A 21627-nucleotide genomic window follows, 5' to 3' on the forward strand; every position below is an offset into this window, starting at 1 on the left:
TTGTAAACAACAAACTAAAAGACTCAAGGTCCATTCCACCCCTGAAAGGACTTGATGGTAAAGACTGCAGCGACGACACTATTAAAGCCAACTTCTTTAACACATTCTTTGGCTCAGTATTTGTAAACAGCAATGGATCATGCCCAGTATTTCCTAGTCGAACCACAGACAACTACAATGATCTAATATATATTGATTTTAAAGAAGACATTGTTGAAAAAGCACTACGCAATCTAAAACCATCTCTATCTATTGGACCGGACGGAATATGTGCCTACTTCTTAAAAAAGCTATCCACTGCCATAGCAGAACCTCTAAGCGTAATCTTTGAAAAATCTTTCGGGACCAGCTCCTTGCCAAAGCTATGGCCACTAGCCATGGTCATCCCCATCTTCAAAAAGGGAGACCCCAGCCTAGTTGAAAATTATAGACCAATCTCTTTATGTTGTGTCACCTGTAAAGTCATGGAATCAATTATTAACCAATCCATCATCCTCCACTTAGAAACAAACAACCTACTCTCTAATAAACAATTTGGTTTTAGGAAAAAACTATCATGTAATCTGCAACTCTTCCACTGCAAAAACATGTGGACTACACAACTCGATCAGGGCAAAGCAATAGACGCAATCTACATAGACTTCTGTAAAGCCTTTGATTCAGTAGTACACGACAAACTACTCCTAAAACTAAAATTTTACGGTATCTCTGGACACCTGCATTACTGGATAGAAGCATTTCTGTCAAACAGACAACAAATGGTCAAAATTGGGAGCGTCCTATCAAATTCTGTACCTGTCAACAGTGGTGTCCCCCAAGGCAGTGTTCTAGGACCAACTCTCTTCATAGTCTACATAAATGACCTCTGTGATCATATTAAGAGCAACTGTGTTCTCTTCGCTGTTGATGTAAAGCTATTCAACACCACAGACAATACTGCTACCCTTCAAAAAGACCTTGACTATGTATCAGAATGGTCAAACAAATGGCAACTTCAAATCTCAACAATAAACGCTCTGTCCTACATATTGGCAAAAAAAATCAGAAAATAAAATACAGGCTGAATAGTCAAGACCTTGTTGATGATCCAAACTCTTGTCAAGGATCTTGGAATACTCATCTCAAATGACCTATGTGCTAGAGCCCACTGTAACTACATAGCCAAAAAGGCGTTAAGAGTTGTTAACCTAATCTTACGTAGCTTTTTCTCTGGTAATATTACACTACTTACTAGAGCATACAAAACATTTGCTAGACCAATACTTGAATACAGCTCATCAGTCTGGAACCCACATTACGTATCTGATATTAACACAGTTGAGAAAGTCCAGAAATATTTCACAAGAAGAGTTCTCCACTCCTCTACTCATTGCAGAATACCTTATATCACCAGACTTGAAATTCTAGACCTAGAAAACCTAGAACTACGCCGCCTTCAGTCCGATCTAAGTATAGTATATAAAATCATACATTGCAATGTCCTACCTGTCAATGAATACTTCAGCTTCAAAACATAATAACACAAGAGCAAACAGTAGATACAAACTCAAGATTAATCGCACCAAACTTGATTGCAGGAAATATGACTTCAGCAACAGAGTGGTCAATGTCTGGAATACTCCACCTGACTCTGTGGTTTCTTCCTCAAACCCCCAAAACTTTAACCATGTCTACTATTGACCTCACCCCTTTCCTAAGAGGTCTGTAGGGGGCGTGCATAAGTGCACCAAGGTGCCTACCGTCCCTGTCCTATTGTTTCTTTTATATATTTTTCTTATATGTATCCGTGTATTCATAACTATGTTTTTACTTGTACCTATTATCTTGTAAGCAATTGACAAATAATAAATAAATAAATAAATAAATAAATTTCTAAGTGCAAGGTTCAATATGGTTTATATACCTTCTTTTTTTCCTTTTATACATACACTCCATTTCCCCATGGCCTTCAGACACAGGCAGTAGTTACATACCATGTCAGCATTTGGAGGTTTGGATGCTGCAAACCCACACATTTCCTTGGAGCTGTTTTTTCCAGAGGAAGGTGGTCCATGAGGAGAGGATATAGAACATTCATTTTCAAATGTTATTTTTTTTCTACATTTCCTTTTGACGGGTATTTGATCCTCAGTCTAAAGTTAAAAGGAAATGTGCATCAGTGTAAAATCAAGACTAGTGAAAAATGTACTTACATTTAAAATAACCTAATGTGAACAAAGCATTTTGCATTTTTGATCTCATTTCTAAAAGCATAACGAATTAACACATTATAGAGGAGGTTACACTCATTTTCCCACTATTGTAAAGAACAGCTGGTTTTTTTGGAGAAAATAGAGACTGAAAAGAGAGATTGCATCTTTTTTCCTCCCTGTTTTTTGAACATAACCAGAGTGAAACCCACAGCCTCTCATTACCACCTCCTATCAAACCCAAACTGACCCTCCCTACCCCAAAACAAAACCCCTTGCAATCCCATCTAAAGGAAAGAATTAAAGCCTAGTCACCAGCTCACAGTCCAGCCCATGGCCATTCTTACAGGAAAACTCCTAGGCTTCTATCAGCTTCAATATTCCTTCCCCTTTACCATGAAAGACCTGTTTTGCTTAACAATAGAACTAGCTCCAGGGACACTGACAAGGACTTACCTAGCTTCCCCAACCTGGCTGGCAAATAAAATCCCTAAGATTTCCCACTTTTCTACCCTCAACTGCTATAAAAATATTTTCGGGATATGTTCGGGATCTCTCTTTCTGGTGAAGTTGGATACCAGCAACATGGGGTTCCTTTCCTCCTTAATGTCGTGCTCTGTATTTTGGAGTTTTTGGTGACTTCAGTTCCTTAAGATCCTCTAATAAGTCCATGAGAGAAGAGAAGAATGTAGATTATATAAAGGATTTCCTTCCTCATAAGCTTTGTCCCGTTTAAGGTATCCAGTGATATCATAACACTACAATAACTTCAATTGCCCCTTCTGGGGCATCTGTATCTAAGAACAGGACGACAGTATCAAAAAATATTTTCTTATGTTAACTCCAAAACTCAAAATAACACTGCCTAGACATGTGAGAAACTCGAGAAATATTGTGGGCAAGAATAAGCGAACAGAGGACTGGTTAAATAATCCTCCCATCTATCACATTCCACTGAAAGTATTCTTCCATCAGTTATCAGTAATGGGAAGCATATTGGTGAGAAACCCCGCCCTGTCATTCTACCCCTATCCTTGATGGTTACAGCTGTAGAATGGGACAGCATTTAATCAAGTTTGGCTGATCTTGAAAAAGCTAAGCAGGGTTAAATTTAGTTATGACTTCAATGGGGGACTACCAGGAAACCGTGGGGTTGTAGACCAGATTGGGAAATCTAAAAAAAATAAAAAATCAAGAGATAATAGCAAATCACTTCTGTTATCTTGCCATGAAAGCTACATGGATGACATGCACGCTAGGGGTTGAGCTCAGCTCAAGCGAATGTTAATTTTTGTTATCCATGAAAGCCCCCAGTTACAGTCCCCTTTCAATCATTCATCATCATCCTCTTTTAACAACCCCCAAATCCCTTGCAGGGTGGTAGCTGGACAACTGAATGGAGCTGAGTGTTTATTGGCCGGATGCCCTTCCTGTCACCAATGTGGAGTTTTATTCAGCAGATATATTCTCAGTGTGCACAGAAAAAGAAATATCTGCCTCTACCAAGGATCGAACTCACATCCTCCCGATTATGAGGCAAGAGCTCCACCTCTAGGCCACCGCACCCCCCCCTTCAATCATTCATACCAGCTTGATATTCCAAAGAAGGATGCAGTGCTTCAATATTAGCTTACAATTGTCAAGTGGGAATCATGTCTAATTCATGTCCAATTCCATCAATGAATATAGATGTGTTACTACTTTGTTTGGAAGGCGTGTTTTGTTATGGGTTTTATAACAGCCTGGCAATGAATAACTTAACACTTCAGTTGAAATTCTCACAAACGTGATTCACTGTAACAGTAAAGAGATTCTCCTTACTTATAAAAACAGTGGGTTGTGGTACAGAGGTCAAATAAACAAGAAATAAAGGTAATCACACATTGCCCAATTTATACATGACCGCTGAAGAGTATTAAAAATGGTTACCTTCTTTTTTCGTTCTGGAAGCAATAATGAAACCCCAGAAGGCTGTGATTTAAGTCTTTTTTCATTTGCAGACAAAATTTTACATACTTGTTTCCCTGAAAAATACAACAAAACACTACGGTATGTTTCAAGTCATCTGAAAAAAAAAATGGCCCTATTTTTGCCAGCCACAGGTTTGTGACTCAGAGACCCATCAACAGCATCACGCGCTTATTCCCAATTTCAGAACATATAATTATATCTTTGCACTATATATAACTTACCCACTTTATTCAAAATCTCTCTACAAAGGGGGAATGAGCATTTTGCACTTGATGTATGTATCCAAGGGTACCAATTACTTTAGATGAATCAGGTACTCACAACGGTTACCATAGTGACCAAAAAAATGGGGTGCAGCCTGCAGCCAGAAATAGCTGTGATTTTGTAGCTTGTTGCCACTTTTCCCCACTAACAGCCAATCAAAGTGTTGCAGTCACTCTTTAGTCCTTCTGATACTGGCTTGGAAACGGAGACAGTGTAGCAAGATATGCCTTGAAGGCTGGACTTCATGCATTGAGTTGAAATCAGTACAGGAATCTCTTACAAAGCTGCACTGGCTTCCAACGGAGGTAGGAACCCTCATTTTTATATTTTCTGTGCCCAGTACTCCTCACCAGAGCCATTCTGTCTCAGTCGCCTTGTCTTCCAATGCAGTATATGAGAAGAATCAGGCTTCCCTCTTTCCCTTGATTTCCCTGCTTCCTTTTCTTACTTCTCCAAAATGCTCTCCAGATAACCATTATGATAGGATTCTTTCTTTCCCTGTCACGCAAATGATGAGGGGAAGGGAAAAACTCTGCTCCATCATAAGGTAGTTGGGTTGCCTTAATCTAATTAACACAGCTCATAAGGATTTTTGTTTTCTTTGCTAAAGATTCTGCCCACCAGCCTTTGCACAATCCTGGTCTAATTTTTTGTGAATGTTTTATAATAGAACGCACACCCTCAGTTCTTAATTCATTTCTTCCCAGATTCCTCTATGATTGGCATGGAAACAGGTGCTTAATAGTATGAGAGGAAATGCTTGGCCACATGATATTCTGTACCATGTCCTTTCAGCAGATTCTTCTCTGGTGTAAGGACCTTATTTGGTATGATCTGGAGCTTGATACACATTTATGCAAGCATGTTTTTACTCCTTTATTGACATAGGATCAAGGCATTTGATTATAACTTGTGACAAAATGAAATACTGGGTTAGGAAAAATATTAAGGTAGAAGCTACTACCAGGGGGAAGGAAAAATCCATGGTTTGAGATGATCCAAATCAGAGATGATATAACAGAAGATGTACAACTTCTGTTTTTTTATTTTTATTTCAACACTAGAAGAATGATAGATAGATAGATAGATAGATAGATAGATAGACAGACAGACAGACAGACAGACAGACAGACAGACAGACAGACAGACAGATAGATAGATAGATAGATAGATAGATAGATAGATAGATGTAGTAGACAGACAGACAGATGCATGACCCTTCAAAGAGAATGGAGACTTCTCAAGAAATTAATGAACTGAATGCCTGGGTATTTCGTTCATTTTATTATGGTCAAAGATCAGCCAAATCTGAGTACAGTATAGAAGGCTGCTTTGAATAGTTCTCCCTAATAAGATATCTCAGAAAATCTGGGATGAACATTCACTAAATTAACTGCAACCAATTTTAGAGCTTCAGAGTCGAAAGGTTCTTCAGAAAACAGCCATGCAATTCCACAAAAAGGTGCAACTTCCATAACAAATTGTAATAGCTGCTATGAAGTTCCAGTTTGCTGTAGCAGTTAAGACGCTGGCCTAGAAGTCAGGAGACAGACTTCTAGGCCTCCCTTAGGTTAGGCAGGAAATCTGGCTGGATGATTTTGGTCACACTTTTTCTTTTTTTATTAGGTATATTCACTGCCTTGAGTTCACACACACATACGCACATACACATACAGGGTTATAACCTCAAACATAATTTATTTTAAAATTATTTTTACATGTTCCCATCTTTAGATAGGATAATACCTCTGGGCTCCCAAACAAGCCAAAATTACTGAGAGTTAAGTCGAGACATACATTTTTAAATCCCTGATCAGTCTTGTGAGAAAATATGACACCAAATTATTATAGGGCATGTAAACAAATTCCATGAATGACAGCAAAGCAATGCAGAGGATGAGAAGGGAACTATTTTAGTTAGGATAATTTCAGTGCCAGGATTGCAATCAAGCTGTAGTAAAGGTTTTATATGATTAGACAGTATTTAAAAGAACCACTATAAATAGAATGTTGATAATCCTACCTCAGTAATAGAGAGAAAAAAATCTATTAGGTAGCTTACACATAGTAAAAAAAAATTTTTTTACCTGCTATCGCAGCTGAAGTATTTGTGGGTTCAGAAGGAAGTTTTTCCCTGGATTGTTTTCTGCTGGCAAAAGATGGTGGTATTAATATATATTCAAACATTATGGAAAAAACTATAACTAGCATTGCACATAAAAACCTCCCATTTACGTTCCCCTAATTAACCAAGTCAGCAGTATTCAAGACAATACCCCAATAACATTAGGAGAATAGGCCTTAAAATTTATGAGAAAATTATGGGAAAATTCAGCTATCTTGGTAGCATCATGGATACCGATGGCGGAACGGGCAGATGTGAAATGCCGACTAGGCCAAACAGCTGCTGTCTTCTAACAAATGTGCTCAGCATGGACCACCTCTGCTATAAACACAGCAACCAAGATCAGATTATTTAATGCCATTGTCATACCAAATGCTATCTATGCCAGCGAGATCTGGAAATTTACAACTAAAATTGTTCATTAGATCAATATCTTCCAGCAACATTGCCTCAGAAGGATTCTTCATATCTCATATAAGGACTATGTCACAAAAAAGGAAGTTCTACAAGGAAATAATTCCTGAAGACTCTCTTGACAAAATGAGAGAACAAAGAATGTGCTTTGCTGGACACGTGCTCCACAAGTGAGCAACGTCCAACAAAAATCACAGTCAAAAGGATGGCTGCAGATCAAGAACTGTGGAGTACGCTTGTAAACCAATGAGCTTAGACGTAGAAAAAAAGTTAATCTGAAAGCACTGTACAAGTAGTCCTCAAGTTACAACAATCTGAAGTTACAATGGCACCGATAAAACTAACTTAGGGCTGTTTTTCACACTTATGACTGTTGTGACACTCCCATGATCAGATGATCAAAATCCAGGCACTTGGGAATTGGCATATATTTATGATAGTTGCACTGACCCGGGTCATTTGATCACCACCTGTAAACTTCCCAGCTGGCTTTGGATAAGGAAAGTCAATGGGGAAGCCAGATTTGCTTAATGACCACATGATTCATTTAAGAACTGCAGTGGCAGTTACTATGGCAAAAAAAAAAAAAAGGTTAGAAAATGGGACAAAAGCCCCTTAGCAGCCTTGCTTAGCAATATAAATTTTGGGTTCATTTGGGGTCATACGTTAAGGACTACTTGTGCGCAATAATATTTAATTTTTAATTCATTACGTTTATTTGCTGCCCATCTCATTTCAAACCACTCTGGATGGCTTATACTCAGCATAATACACATTTCAGAAAACCATTTAAATCAGGGGTGTCCAACTTTGGCAACTTTAAGACTCGTGGACTTCAACTCCCAGAATTCCTCAGCCAGCAAAGCTGGGAATTCTGGGAGTTGAAGTCCACAAGTCTTAAAGTTACCAAGGTTGGACACCCCTGATTTAAATCATCAGATATAAAATGACAAAATAAAATCATTAACACAAAACGTACCAGTTGGATACAATAGGGGGCAGGTGGGGTTAGCTTTTAATTAGTCAACCAACCTCCAGTGTGAAACTCCCCCATAGGGACCTCGAGCCATCTGGCAGAACCAGATATTTAAGGCTCTTACAAAAAGGATGGTAGTCAATCTGATCTCTGCGCAGGGGAGACATTACATGTTATATATCAGCTAATCAGTTAAAACAATTCATATCGTTAATTTTGCTTTAATATGAACCTCTGATAGTCCCACAATACATATGTGATGGCTCAGCAGTTAAAGACACTGACCTTGTCAGTTGGAAAGCTGACAGCCCAGGTTTGAGACCCAGCGCTACGAAATTGGATAAGTTCCTGTCACTTGTCCCAGCTCCTATTCCCCTAGCAGTTTGGAAGCTTGCAAATGCAAGTAGATACATAGGCATTATTATGGTGAAGGTAACAGCGTTCCGTGCATCTCAGTGTATAGTCATGCTGGCTACATAACCACAGCAGTGTTTTGGGACAAAGCTGGCTCTCTTGGCTAAAAAAAAAATGGAGATGAGTACTGTCCCCTAGAGCCAGAAACTGGACAGGGGTAAACTTTATAGATACACTGTAGAAAATATCATTTCTAAAAGGGGATCTTCAGAACTACAGTTGGTCTCACTTCTAGAGTTCTCAGCAAGGTTTCCACAATTCTTGGGAGATTTCTCCAAAAGTATAAATGTCAGTAACTCTAAAGCTTATATGAAGCATTCTCTGAATAAAATGGTCTTTGGGGAGTGAATGTGAAGAGACATTGACAAAGTAAAATAATCTAGTATAACACGTCCAAGGCTTTTGTTCAGAGGTGGTTTTCAGCAGGTTCTGACCTGTTCTGGAGAACTGGTAGCAGAAATTTTCAGTAGTTCAGAGAACCAGCAAATACCACCTCTGAGACTTCACAGCATCCTTCCCCTGCCACGCCTACCAAGCCATGCCCACAGAACCAGTAGTAAAAAAAATTGAATCCCACCACAGCTTTTGTTGATTTCCTAGCTGTAGAGTGAAATATAAATGGAAATTGGCATCTGGCACTCAAACTTACTGCTCCATCAAGTGAGACTTAAAACCTTAATCATATAAATAAAAATAGTAACGTGTTACAGAAGTTCATGTCTTTTAAGATTTCCAATTATAATTTTTCTCAACTGCCCAATATATTTAATTTTGTACTATATTATAAAATAACTGATTCCCACAAAAGAGGCAGAACTAATCACCTGTTCCTAGTGGCAGTTTAAATTACTCTTCTAGTGTGGTTTTGGTTTATTAAGGGAATACATTTGGAGTCCAGTAAGATTGTTGGCATCTTTAATCTTACAAATTGTTTTGCACCAGCAGCTTTGTAAAACACTAATATAAGGAAGAGATTATCAAATTTAGAGAGAATTCTCTTTTTACCTGGCAATGTTTTGGCCTTGGATTCCTGAAGGGGTACCTGGAAGAGATTTTATTTTTCTGAATAAGCACAAGATAGTACAGTATTTCTAATTGCCTATGTCATAGGGCTCATCCATATTTTATTTGCCCCAGTATAAAGGTGGCCCATTAACCACTTGTCACTTGACTTTGCCTGCCTTGATGAAGGCCCTGAAGACTGTTGTCCCAAGTAGTGGGACAGGATAGTATATGAACCCATGAGTATGATGTATAATATATGGTTGTATCATAATATGTTTGTGTCCAGCATGTTTTTAAGGTTTCTAATTTGAATTTTGATGATTTTAATTTTCAGTTAGTTATATAAAGGTGACTGGCAAGGGGACATCCATAAAAATTGAAGAAGTAAACATGTATAAGAAAGGAATACATGTTTTTGACCCACCATGAAGTGATCTCTGTCTTTTCTTTTTGGTCAATGTCAAAAGTGGGACTGGTGCTTTGTAGTCTGTCTGTGTCACTTCATTACCTTGAAGACAATGTTTTTACTTCAGTCAACACACACTGTTGTGGACACTGCCCTTGCCCTCTGGTTACTAAGAACAGCCCTCCACTGCTTTTGGCCTGCTGGGCTTTTCTTACAGAAAACCTAACCACAATCTGTTTTGTAAGTTATGTCTTAGGCTTTTGGGAGACTACTTATGTGCTTTAAAATACTAATATAGCAGCTCCTCTTATTTATGGATATTACTATTGAACATTTCAATAACTTCAGCTGATTTGAATAGGTATTCTGATTGCTGCTTTTACCTGCTGGTCCTGCCTATCCTCCTATAGAGATCAATATCTCGCATCATAAACATCAGAGGTGGTGGTATTTTTGCCTACTCCAACGCCATTTTCCCTTTTTCATGGAATAACTTTGGATACCATGGCCACTTGCTGCCAGCGGTCCCTTGCAGCACTCACCAGTTTGAGGTAAAATTGACAAAATCTCCCCAGATGCCTCGTCTATCTCAAGTGATTGTGGGTGGAACTATAAAACTTGAGGAAGTCTCTTATCTCCCCATATCTCTATTGCAATGCATGACAAAAAAAGTAGCAGAACAGGAAGAAGATAATGGATCCCTTTGTGTCAGTTCTCTAGCCTATAGAATTACTCCATAAAACGGGGAACTGACAACAAAAGGCCCTTAGATCTTCTTGCCCACCCTACTTCTTTCCTGTCCCCTCTTCATATTCAGATAAAATTCTTATTCCATGGAGGTAAAATATGAAATATTACCAGCATTTCATTAAGCCAACATGCTTTAAGCTGGCTCATGCAACGAACAGCAGAAAATGCTGCTTTGTGGATGAGACCAGAGGACATGCAGAATTACTCTCAATGAGATTCCTAATATCCCAAATTAAGTCTGAGAAATGTTTGGCCTTCGGTGATGAAGTAATTTCCACTGGAAACTGGCAGATATAGTTTACTCTGTCCATTACTTTTCTCCCCCAGCTTCCTTTATTTCCTGACACAAGTTCATCCATAACATATTCCCAGACCTAAGTCAGCTGCTCAATATATAGTTCTGTTTTTCCATAGAACTTCAATGGCAAAGTAAAATAAAATGTTACATATCATGTTCTGAAAGTTACCGAGTATTTTAGAAAAGTTTGGCAGTTGCGACATCTTGTCTAGGTTGATGGCTTTGCTGGTATCCAAGAGAGTTGAATTTTTGCATGCAAGTTGTGTTTCGGGACTAGCAGTGTCTTCTGAAGAGAGAAGACAATCCAATTAATGGTTCTATTATTAAAATTCAGAAAGATCTATAATGTTAATAATGTCTTTTTATAATGACTTTGGAACATTTGCATATATTTCAGCGGAGCTAACAAATAGGTTGATAATGAGAGTATAATATGAAACAAATGCTTTGCTTAATGCATAATGGAAGTAATTTATCTCTGGGTTTAGGAAACTTAAATCAGAAATTGCCAAATCAAAAGTTAAAAAATAAGTTGATTGAAGGAATATGCATACATTAGCTAATTAAAAAAGATTGGGCAGATGACTTGATCTGCTTTTCTCCCTTACTGTACCTAATATAACGAAATATAATGTACTAATGGTCTGCCTTCAAATTCAAAGAAAAAACATAGATACATGTGCATATATAAAACATAAAAGGTATGTGCATCTCTTTTCTTCATTTATTCTTACAAATAATTTTTAAAATATGTACCTAACTCAGTTTCATCCCTGAATATTTCCGGTGATGAATAACTACTTGTAGAATCAATGGTATAACTACAGTCCAGAGTAGTCTCCATATCCAAACAATCCAGCAAAAAGTCTGAAACTCCCGTTGGTAATGTCATTTCTGAAATTACAGAAAAATGTAAATCAAAAAATAATTTTAACTTTGCAGAAGCCCGGAAAAGCTTTTGCAGGAAGGAGCAGAAAAAGAATACAGAAAGATTTAAGTCTTATCAAACTGCTTACCTCTCTATTGTGGAGCACACTTACAAAGCAGAAAGGAAGCATACAAACTGATCAAGGTAAACCAAAAATCCTTTTCCATGACAAAATGATGCTACCTGTCTCAAACCAATATATTTAGCGACAAAGGGGAAACAAAGCAAACTTAACTGTATTCCTATCACTGACACAATACCAAATATACTCAAAGAGTTTGTATGTGTAGCTATTCTTATACATTTTTATCCTGCTTTTTATTATATTTTTATAACTCAAGGTGGCAAACATACTTAATACTCCTTCCTCCTTCTCCACAGCAACATCCCTGTGAGGTGGGTTTGGCTGAGAAAGTGTGACTGGCCCAAATTCACCCAGCTGGCTTTCATGCTTAAGGCAGGACTAGAACTCATAGTCTCCTGTTTTTTAGGCCACTACCTTAACTATTACATCACATTATACATACACAAACATATACAAATTTGGTTGCTGTGAATCTATCCTTAAATGAATACACATGCACAATAACACACCAATCCCAATCCAGTTAGAACCAGATTTGCCTTTAATAAGAAAACTTGGGCTGGTGGGATAAACATAAAACCCCAATTACTCAATGGTCTGCTAAGTTGATGTTATGAGGAACACATGAACAAAAATGACTGACGCTGATTAGCTATGGATGATTGTAATGAATACCATTTACTGAAATGTTTAGGTGGAATTATCATATATGTATATGTATATACTGTACCCTATGTACTCTATGACTGTATATATATCTTATAATTATCATTAAGGTTGTACCTTATGATTCTTAACAAATGTATCTTTTCTTTTATGTACAGGTGAAACTCGAAAAATTATCGTGCAAAAATTCATTTACTTCAGTAATGCAACTTAAAAGGTGAAACTAATATGAGATAGACTCACTACATGCAAAGCAAGAAAGTTCAAGCCATGATTTGTCATAATTGCAATGATTATGGCTTACAGCTCATGAAAACCCCAAATCCACAATCTCAGAAAATTAGAAGATTGTGAAAAGGTTCAATATTCTAGGCTCAAAGTGTCCCACTCTAATCAGCTAATGAAGCCATAACTCCTGCAAAGGGTTCCTGAGCCTTTAAATGGTCTCTCAGTCTGGTTCAGTAGGAATCACAATCATAGGAAAGACTCCTGACAGTTGTGCAGAAAACCATCATTGACACCCTCCATAAGGAAGGAAAGCCTCAAAAGGTAATTGCAAAAGAAGTTGGATGTTCCCAAAGTGCTGTATCAAAGCACATTAATAGAAAGTTATGTGGAAGGGAAAAGTGTGGAAGAAAAAGGTGCACAAGCAGCAGGGATGACCTCAGCCTGGAGAGGATTGTCAGGAAAAGATCATTCAAAAGTGTTGGGGACTTTCACAAGGAGTGGACGGAGGCTGGAGTCAGTGCATCATAAGCCACCACACAGATGGATCCTGGACATGGGCTTCAAATGTCATGTTACTCTTGTCAAGCCGTTCCTGAACAACAAACATCAGAAGCGTCTTACCTGGGCTAAAGAACAGACCTGGTCTGTTGCTCAGTGGTCCAAAGTCCCCTTTTCTGATGAGAGCAACTTTTGCATCTCATTTGGAAACCAAGGACCCAGAGTCCGGAGGAAGAATGGAGAGGCACACACTGCAAGATAATTGAAGTCCAGTGTGAAGTTTCCACAGTCTGTGTTGATTTGGGGAGCCATGTCATCTGCTGGTGTTGGTCCACTGTGCTTCATTAAGTCCAAGGTCAATGCAGCCGTCTACCAGGAGATTTTGGAGCACTTCATGCTTCCTTCCACAGACAAGCTTGGTGGGGATGCTGACTTCATTTTCCAGCAGGACTTGGCACCTGCCCACACTTCCAAAAGCACCAAAACCTGGTTCAGTGACCATGGGATTACTGTGCTTGATTGGCCAGCAAACTCACCTGACCTGAACCCCATAGAGAATCTATGGGGCATTGCCAAGAGAAAGATGAGAGACATGAGAGCGAACAATGCAGAAGAGCTGAAGGCTGCTATTGAAGCATCCTGGTCTTCCATAACACCGTGTTCTGATTCTGATCACGCCTCCAACCAATCAGAACACGGCTAACCCCCCAACCAATCAGAACACAGCCAAACCCCCTACCAATGAGAACACACCCCCACCCAATCAGAACACAGCCAAGCCCCCACCCAATCAAGTCCCACCCCCACTGGCAGTTAAAAGGAGGAAGCAGCTGCAATCTCACATTACTCTGAGAAGCACAGAGCCGGAGACAGAAGCCTGAAGATGATGAATGAGACTTCATCGAAACGTTGCCTAGATACTTGAATCTTACGCGGGAGAAAACCGAACAACCAAAGATCCATACATATATATATATAATATATATATTGTGTGTGTGTGTTATGTATCTAAATAATTAAATTCTATATATACCTATCTAATGCAATTAATCAAGTATTTATACATATTTATACATTTATTCACATTTATATTATGTTTTCTAAAGTAAAGTTGAAATTTCCAAAATTACATATCACCCAAATAATATAACTTTAAATGAAGAGTTGTCTTAGATTCACTGAAGAAAAAGTGGGCACTTTTTTCTGGTTAACTGTATTTTGGGAACATGAAACCTTCTATAAGAGATCATATTTCTAGGCAAACATCTGTTTTGAATGATACTCCAAACCAGCAAACTTTTAAAGAAGCCTGCTATAGTAGACTTAGGATTCAACAGATAAAATTTTCTTCCAAACATTACCTCAAACTAATCAGTGGTATCTGAGGAATTCCAGATTATTCATATAAATTACATTTTGTATAGATTTGGCTCATTTGTGGATTTAATGGACATCTAGGTTTCACATACATACTCATCTCTTCCAATGGTCTGTAAATCAAGTGTTTACTCTAATTATTCAATTGCTGCAGAGAAGGGTACATGAATTTAACAAAACAAATAAGTAAGCAAAAGCAATGCTTACTACAAAGAGCCAATCAGCTGTCATTTCCCATGGTGACAGGATTGAACATTCATTTATAGTTCTGGTCTCTACAAGTCTTTGACATACAAAAGAAATAGATCAGTGAAGACCACAGCTCAAAAACCTTCTAAAATTTTCAAATTAATAATTAATCATTTTGTCTGACATGACATCATCACCACAAACTCAAAACCCAAAGATTTAGTAGTTAAGCACAATTCCTCCATTAATACCACTTCTTCTTCTTCACATATACAATCCCAAATTATAATATATGTACTGCATAGGTTCTGGATAGCTGAGGGACCGTTTTTCTCCAATAGCTTTCACTTACTCTGCACATACCCACACAGCACATCCTCTTTATTAAACATCAACATCTTGTGGGACTGAGAAGCCATGTCCTTTCTTGTGCCCCGTCCCTGAACAGCATTCTCCTAGAGGTAAGGACGGTATCCTCCCTCCTAGGCTTCCAAAAGGCTCTTAAAATCTGGTTTTGGTCCCAGGCCTGGAGTTAATGTATCCTTGAATTTTTGAGGAGTTTGATTTATATTGCCTTTGAGGTTGTTTTAGTCCAGGCTACATTTGTTTTATGTTTTATCAGTTTTATGGATTTTTTTTATTTTGGAGTTGGGGGGCTATAACACATTTAAACAAACAAACAAACAAATAATAAACAATATCAATCTGAATAAGAAAAACTGACATGGAGCAGGGATGTTATACTGTATATCAATGTTACTGTATGATACTGGTGTGCAAAACTAAAGCTTCAAGTTATAGTGAAAAGAATAGCGCAGCATACATGCGAACTCTCACCTGAAGTAGCTTCACTGTATCTCAGGCTTTGTGCACTTGCAGAGGCTAAATGCAAGGAATCCTATGGGCAACAATGAAAGACCAGATATCATAGCAATTATCATAACATTTCTCAAAATTGTTGCCTGGAAGTGATCCGTTCTTCAGTTAATCTACCCAAGCTATGCTGTTAATTTTGGGATAGCAATTTTTTCTCAAGGAGGGACTATCATTCTTATGATCAAACTATTACACTAGTGAACACAAAGAAGCAAGCAAGCAATAAATAAATAAATTATATATATATATATATATATATATACACACACACACACACATACATACTTACACCAGCCTACTGCTCATCCCATCTGAGTTTGTTTTATTTGACATCCTATTACTTTTTTCTATATTTTTGTATAGTTACTTGTTTTAAATGTTTTAACTATTTATAAACTGCCCACAGTTGCTGAGAATCAGACAGCATATACATTTAATATGATTATCCTTCTCATCAAGAAGACTGGAAAGGACACCACAATCTCCCAGGACAATGTCTTGCTATGTGAAGTACTCTCAACTTCCCACTGCACGCTTGTCCATATCCTAGTAAACTCGAACATATTAAATCTAGTTTTAACCCTGGTTAATATTTCATGACTTAAGTGAGTAGTTTGGTTAATTTATGATTCAGTGTACTGTGTAAACCCAATCTAAGTCAATGGGAGCCTGATATGATCAACATTTTCAAATTACAATCACAGCTGAAAGTGGTTTAATGAAATCCTGGATACTAACCTCATCTATGCTTCCACACCAAGTGAAATTTATTGAATTAAAGTGATTTCACAATACTACGCCTACCTTTAAAGGAGTTGTTTCCATGTCATTGATACTGTTGGTCACCTCAGTACTTCTATATTCATTGGTCACCTTGGTACTTCTATATTCATTGCAATTTAATTCAATCCTATTTAGAAACAAAATGACGGCAATTACATTTTCGGAGGCTATTTCAGATCTTTTCAGATATCTACAAACTTCTTCAGTAAAACAGTAAGTGTATTATGCTTGGTTCTGAGCATTCATTTAATTGAGAATGCTGTTGATAAGAAAGCTGGTAAAGAACACCATCCCCTTAGTGTGACGCATTACAGTCCCATCATCCCCAGTCCCCACAGAATTATACTATTAACACAAGATCTAAAACCCTTCGTAATATTAAAGCAAAAAAAAAAAACTTTAAAAGTCCTGAATGCCTATTATTCCCTACCTTTCTTCAGATGAAGGACAAACCATCTGGGTCACTTCAGAATATTCTTGAATTTTTGGTAATGCTTCTGTAACGGTGCTTTTTATTTTCTCTATGGGGAAAAGTAGATTAGAAGTTACAACAAGAGCAGGAGTAAGGAGGAAAATTGAGTTTTAAGATCTTCAGCATTATTAAGCTCATCTAAAAGTCTTGTATTCACCTAAATGTAAAGAGGGCATAGAGAACCAGTTTGGTGTAGTGCCTAAGGAAGGCATCATACTAGAAACTATGAGACTGTGATCTGCCTTACACACCAAATTAGCTGGGTGATCACTCATTCTCAGCTTAGGAAAGAGGCAATGGCAAATTATTTCTGAAAAACCTTGCCTACTCTCTAAAATTACTTTCTCTTCAAAAGGAGAAATGCTCCCCCTTCTGGTTACTCAATTTAATTAACTTTCTAAGCAAACCACCTACAGTACACAGAAAGCTTTCATTCTTCTGAGTTTAGCAGACTAATCAAGAGGTGAGTTACTATTCACAGATTGGGAAGAATGTTCTACATATATGGTTGGTGAAGCCTATTCATCATCACATTTCTGGGTTAAACATTGTCATAAATTATTAAAAAAGGAGACCTGGATCAATCGCCAAGTTTTAAGTGAGGAACAGCATGTCTCTCTTCCATATATTATTATATGTTTATAGCTTGTATAAAAGATATTGCACCTTCTGGATGTGATCACACTTCCCCAAGCAGAACTGTGATCTGGTCCTGGTGTTTGTGTATATTCCTCCTGGAGTCACAGCTGTTCTGAAACAGTACATGGCACTGACTCCAGAAGCCTTCACACAGCTTCTTCTGATGCATTAGTTACCATCTTCCCTGAACTGGAAGCATTTGCTTACATTCATTGAATCACCTTTCATTTGGACTATTGCAATATGCCATCCATGGGGATGACACTGAAAACCATTTGAAAAATTTGACCAGTCCGGAATAGAGTATATGTATATGTATCCATGTGTTCATAATTATGTTTTTACTTATACCTATTATCTTGTAAGCAATTGACACAAATAAATAAATAAATAAACAAACAAACAGAGTGGCTTGGGCAATTAGGAGATCCACACAATTTACTCACATACACACAGCATCACTGCTTTGAGAGCTGCACTGGTTACTAGTTTGCATTTGGGAGCATTTCAAGGGATTTGTCGTTACCTTTATAAGCTCATAAGCCCTACTCCTGGTTGTATCTATTCATCCATTAAACTTTCAAAAAAGATCACACCAGACCCGTGTCATTACTGTACAAGCCTGTGTATCTGACCCATGTCCCATGGGCCATATGTTAGTAATGTGGCCCCTTAAGAGAGAATAAAAATATTAAAAGAAAGTTTGTTTATGTACACTAAGTATATTCTATATGTGGCCCAAGACCACTTGTCTTCATTCAGTGAAGCCCAGGCAAGCTAAAAGTATAAAGACACCCATGGTATAAAGGGATCATCTGAAGGGCTTTTTAGACACCATTCCTTTTTTCTGGAACAACATATACCTTAGACATCAAATCAGCTTCAGCTTTAAGTTTTCAAAAAGCAACAAAGAACTGGGGTTTTTTTTTCCAGCTAGCTTTGAGCCCCTTTGCAAGGGAAATGTTTGTACTGGCTGATCAGTGGAGTATTTTACAGGTAGTCCTTGACTTACAGTCACAATTGAGCCCAAAATTTCTATGGCTTAAGTTGTTGCGAGTTTTGTCCCTTTTTACGACCTTTCTTGCCACAGTTGTTAAGTAAATAGCTGCGGTTCTTAATTGAGTAATAGTTGTTAAATGAATCTAGCTTCCCTATTGATATAACTTGTCAGAAGGCGGCAAAAGGTGACCACGAGTCCACGCAACCGTCATAAATATATATGAACCAATTGACAAGCATCTGAATACTGATCATGTGACCATGGGGATGTTGCAATGGTGGTGTGAAAAATGGTCATAAATCATTTTCTTCAGTGCTGTTGTAACTAAACCAAAGGCTGTAAGTTGAGGACTCTCTGTATTACATTAGTTATAAAGTATCGGTATGTACAATGCTCAGAATTAGTTATGGCTGGAGTAGCATGTAAGTCTAATGGAATAAACAACCTACCCATGTAACTAAAACTGAATCAGAAGGCAGTTTCTTATTCCTGAGGTGCTTCTGGAATTCAGAATCAGAATATTCTCCATAAAGCTTCTTAGAAATGCGTGTAGTCCTTGACTTACAACAGTTTATTTGGTGACTGTTCAAAGTTACAGTGGCATTGAAAAAAAGTTACTTGTCCATTTTTCACACTTACGACCATTGCAGCATCCCCATAGTCACGTGATCAAAATCCAGATATTTAGCAACCGACTCATATTTATGACAGTTGCCGTGCCCTGGGCTCTGGAGATTGGACTGCCCCCCATTCTAGCACTCTTTCAGAAGGCCCTGAAAACGTCGTTCTGCCAGCAGGTCTGGGGAACCCAGAGCAGGATGGAGCCCATTAAATGGCCAGTATGAATGTGTGTTGTCGCCAGGATGAGGGGGTGGGGGGGTTATTTTATTTGTTTTCTTATTATTTTTCTTTATTTCTTTTATATTGTGCTTTTAGGTCGTTACAAACCACCTTGCGTCATCATGTGTGAGTAAGCGATAATATAAATTTTCTAAATCAATAAAAAAATCAGATTCACTTAACAACCGTGTTACTAAATTAAGAACTGCAGTGATTCACTTCACAACTGTGGCAAGAAAGGTCATAAAATGGGGCAAAATTCACTTAACTGTCTCAGTAACAAACATTTTGGATTCAATTGTGGTCGTAAGTTGAGGATTACCTGTATTCAAGAAAAAAAAATGACGTGCAGGCTGTTAACCAAATGCAGTATATATTACACCCATTTCAGGCCTAAGAAAATCCAGGTAGACCTCCCCTTCCCCTGAAACTATCTTCCCTCAAACTGTCCAGCACACAGTGCTTTTCTTCATCCAAAAACTATCAGCCTACACAAAATGAAAATTGTAATCTCAATTTTACCAATATGAACCCATTTTTTTTAAAAAAATCAAGGCTCTTTAAATGTTTGAATCCTAGATAAACGCACTTTTGTCACATTCCATCCTATTGTGCTCTTACTCCAAAAGTTGTCTAAGACTAGTTGGGGTGTGTGTGTGTGTTGTTTGTCTTCCAGTTCAAACCTAGATCGCAATTCAAAGAATAATCCATTTGCAGTTATAGTACACATAGCAATAAGCAAGCTACAAAGTATATTGTGGAGTAAATTTCCTAATAAAACACATAAGGCTGTGGTGTAACTAGAACTTACAGTATTTCTCTTAAAGCTATTCAGAAAACAACTCCCAACATTCTCCTGACTCGGATTGCAGAAGGAAACTATTTGGAAAGTACAAACTGTTCAGGAAACGGAAGCATAGAGATGAAATGAGGCCTCACCAAACCACCTGATTCTTACACATGAATCTTCAGACCTTAAAAAGAACTAACCATGACTGCCCTGTATATTTTTATGAAATCCAGGGCCTTATAAAATCAGGAGTACACAACTACATTTCAACTTCAGACCTTCACCCTTAACTCAGGGAAGGCCAGAGGATGAGATGCGACATTTAAAAAATATCTTGCCTCAAAACTTCAAGTTGCCTCTTCAGATCTTTTGAGAGGATTTCAAGTGATTCTAATAACTCTAATAATGACTTTATATCTACATTAGGCAAGATTCAGCTCACCATAGTCCAGGAACTATAAGCAATAAATCCATTTATGTCATACAGAAAAAAAAACATTTTTGTGAAAAATCTTGAGGCTTAGAGCTGTATTGTTTTCCTATATTTTCCTGTATTGTTTTCTATACATTAATTGAAAATCAAATTCACAGAAAACATAAGTAAATGAGATGGAAACAAACCATATCATTCAACTACTCCCTTTATATTGTAGAGAAATGTTCAAACTAGATCAGATCTTCTTCAGCCTTCACATCTTCTAAAAGCTCTCTATAGTGATCAAAAAAGTACAAACAGATTACACAGTCTGAATAAAAACACTTCAAATTTTCATGAAGATCTCACCTTTTTTTTTACCAACAGTACTTTTCACTTGAGTATCACAGCTAAACTTAGAAAGCAGATCTGGGTGCTCCTGAGATGCTTTGGCTTTGCTCTTCATTCTGACCTTTGCAACAGATGCTGTTTTAGAAGGCAACGGAGAAGCACAATGTGTTTTCTTTTGCATATGCCTGTTCCCGGAATATGAACGTAATTTCATCCAATCCATCTTTTTTTGGTCTGCTTTTCCTCCTTTAGAACTGCTGTCTAAAAGGAAAAGAAAATAAGACAAGATCTAAGTCAAATATAAGCCAAGGCATCTTTCTGAAGCCTAATGATCTTCAGATATTCTGGTTGTCAATACTTGCTCTACCCAAGCCAAGATGGCTCAGGAAACAGCAACTAAAGTACAACAAACCTTCACACAAAAAGAACAAAAGGATATCATTTCTGAGAATCCAATTTAATGTGCCCTAAAAAAGAGAAATAAGGATTTGACTAGGACTTTCTTGAGCAGGGAGTTGGTCTGAAGACTTCATTGTCCCTTCCAACTAACTCTATTATGCTATCCAGGAGCTGCAACAACTAACTCCGAAACTATTAGTTCTACAGTGAAGTCAAATACCAATTTTCCTCCAAGAGGAAGTGCCCCAAAATGTATTTTCTAGAGGAATATTGTTTGTT

General features: G+C 37.7%; 1 protein-coding gene across 1 annotated transcript in view; it reads right to left on the reverse strand.

Annotated features, from left to right (window-relative positions):
- Positions 1-21627, reverse strand: part of MEIKIN (meiotic kinetochore factor) — a 29135-nt gene that overhangs the window by 6937 nt on the left and 571 nt on the right. Inside the window, exons 2-11 of the mRNA XM_087924422.1 lie at positions 20968-21210; positions 16873-16963; positions 16464-16569; positions 15621-15681; positions 11569-11706; positions 10982-11098; positions 9359-9395; positions 6512-6570; positions 4119-4213; positions 1974-2132 (exon numbers count right to left, since the gene is read on the reverse strand). Coding sequence (XP_087780548.1) covers positions 1974-2132; positions 4119-4213; positions 6512-6570; positions 9359-9395; positions 10982-11098; positions 11569-11706; positions 15621-15681; positions 16464-16569; positions 16873-16963; positions 20968-21172 — 1068 coding nt within the window. The 5' untranslated portion in view covers positions 21173-21210. The remainder of the gene's footprint in view (positions 1-1973; positions 2133-4118; positions 4214-6511; positions 6571-9358; positions 9396-10981; positions 11099-11568; positions 11707-15620; positions 15682-16463; positions 16570-16872; positions 16964-20967; positions 21211-21627) is intronic.

The sequence above is a fragment of the Pseudonaja textilis genome, chromosome 2, assembly GCF_049901715.1.
Source record: "Pseudonaja textilis isolate UNSWEBS1 chromosome 2, rPseTex1.2, whole genome shotgun sequence".
In the NCBI taxonomy this organism is placed as follows: Eukaryota; Metazoa; Chordata; class Lepidosauria; order Squamata; family Elapidae; genus Pseudonaja; species Pseudonaja textilis.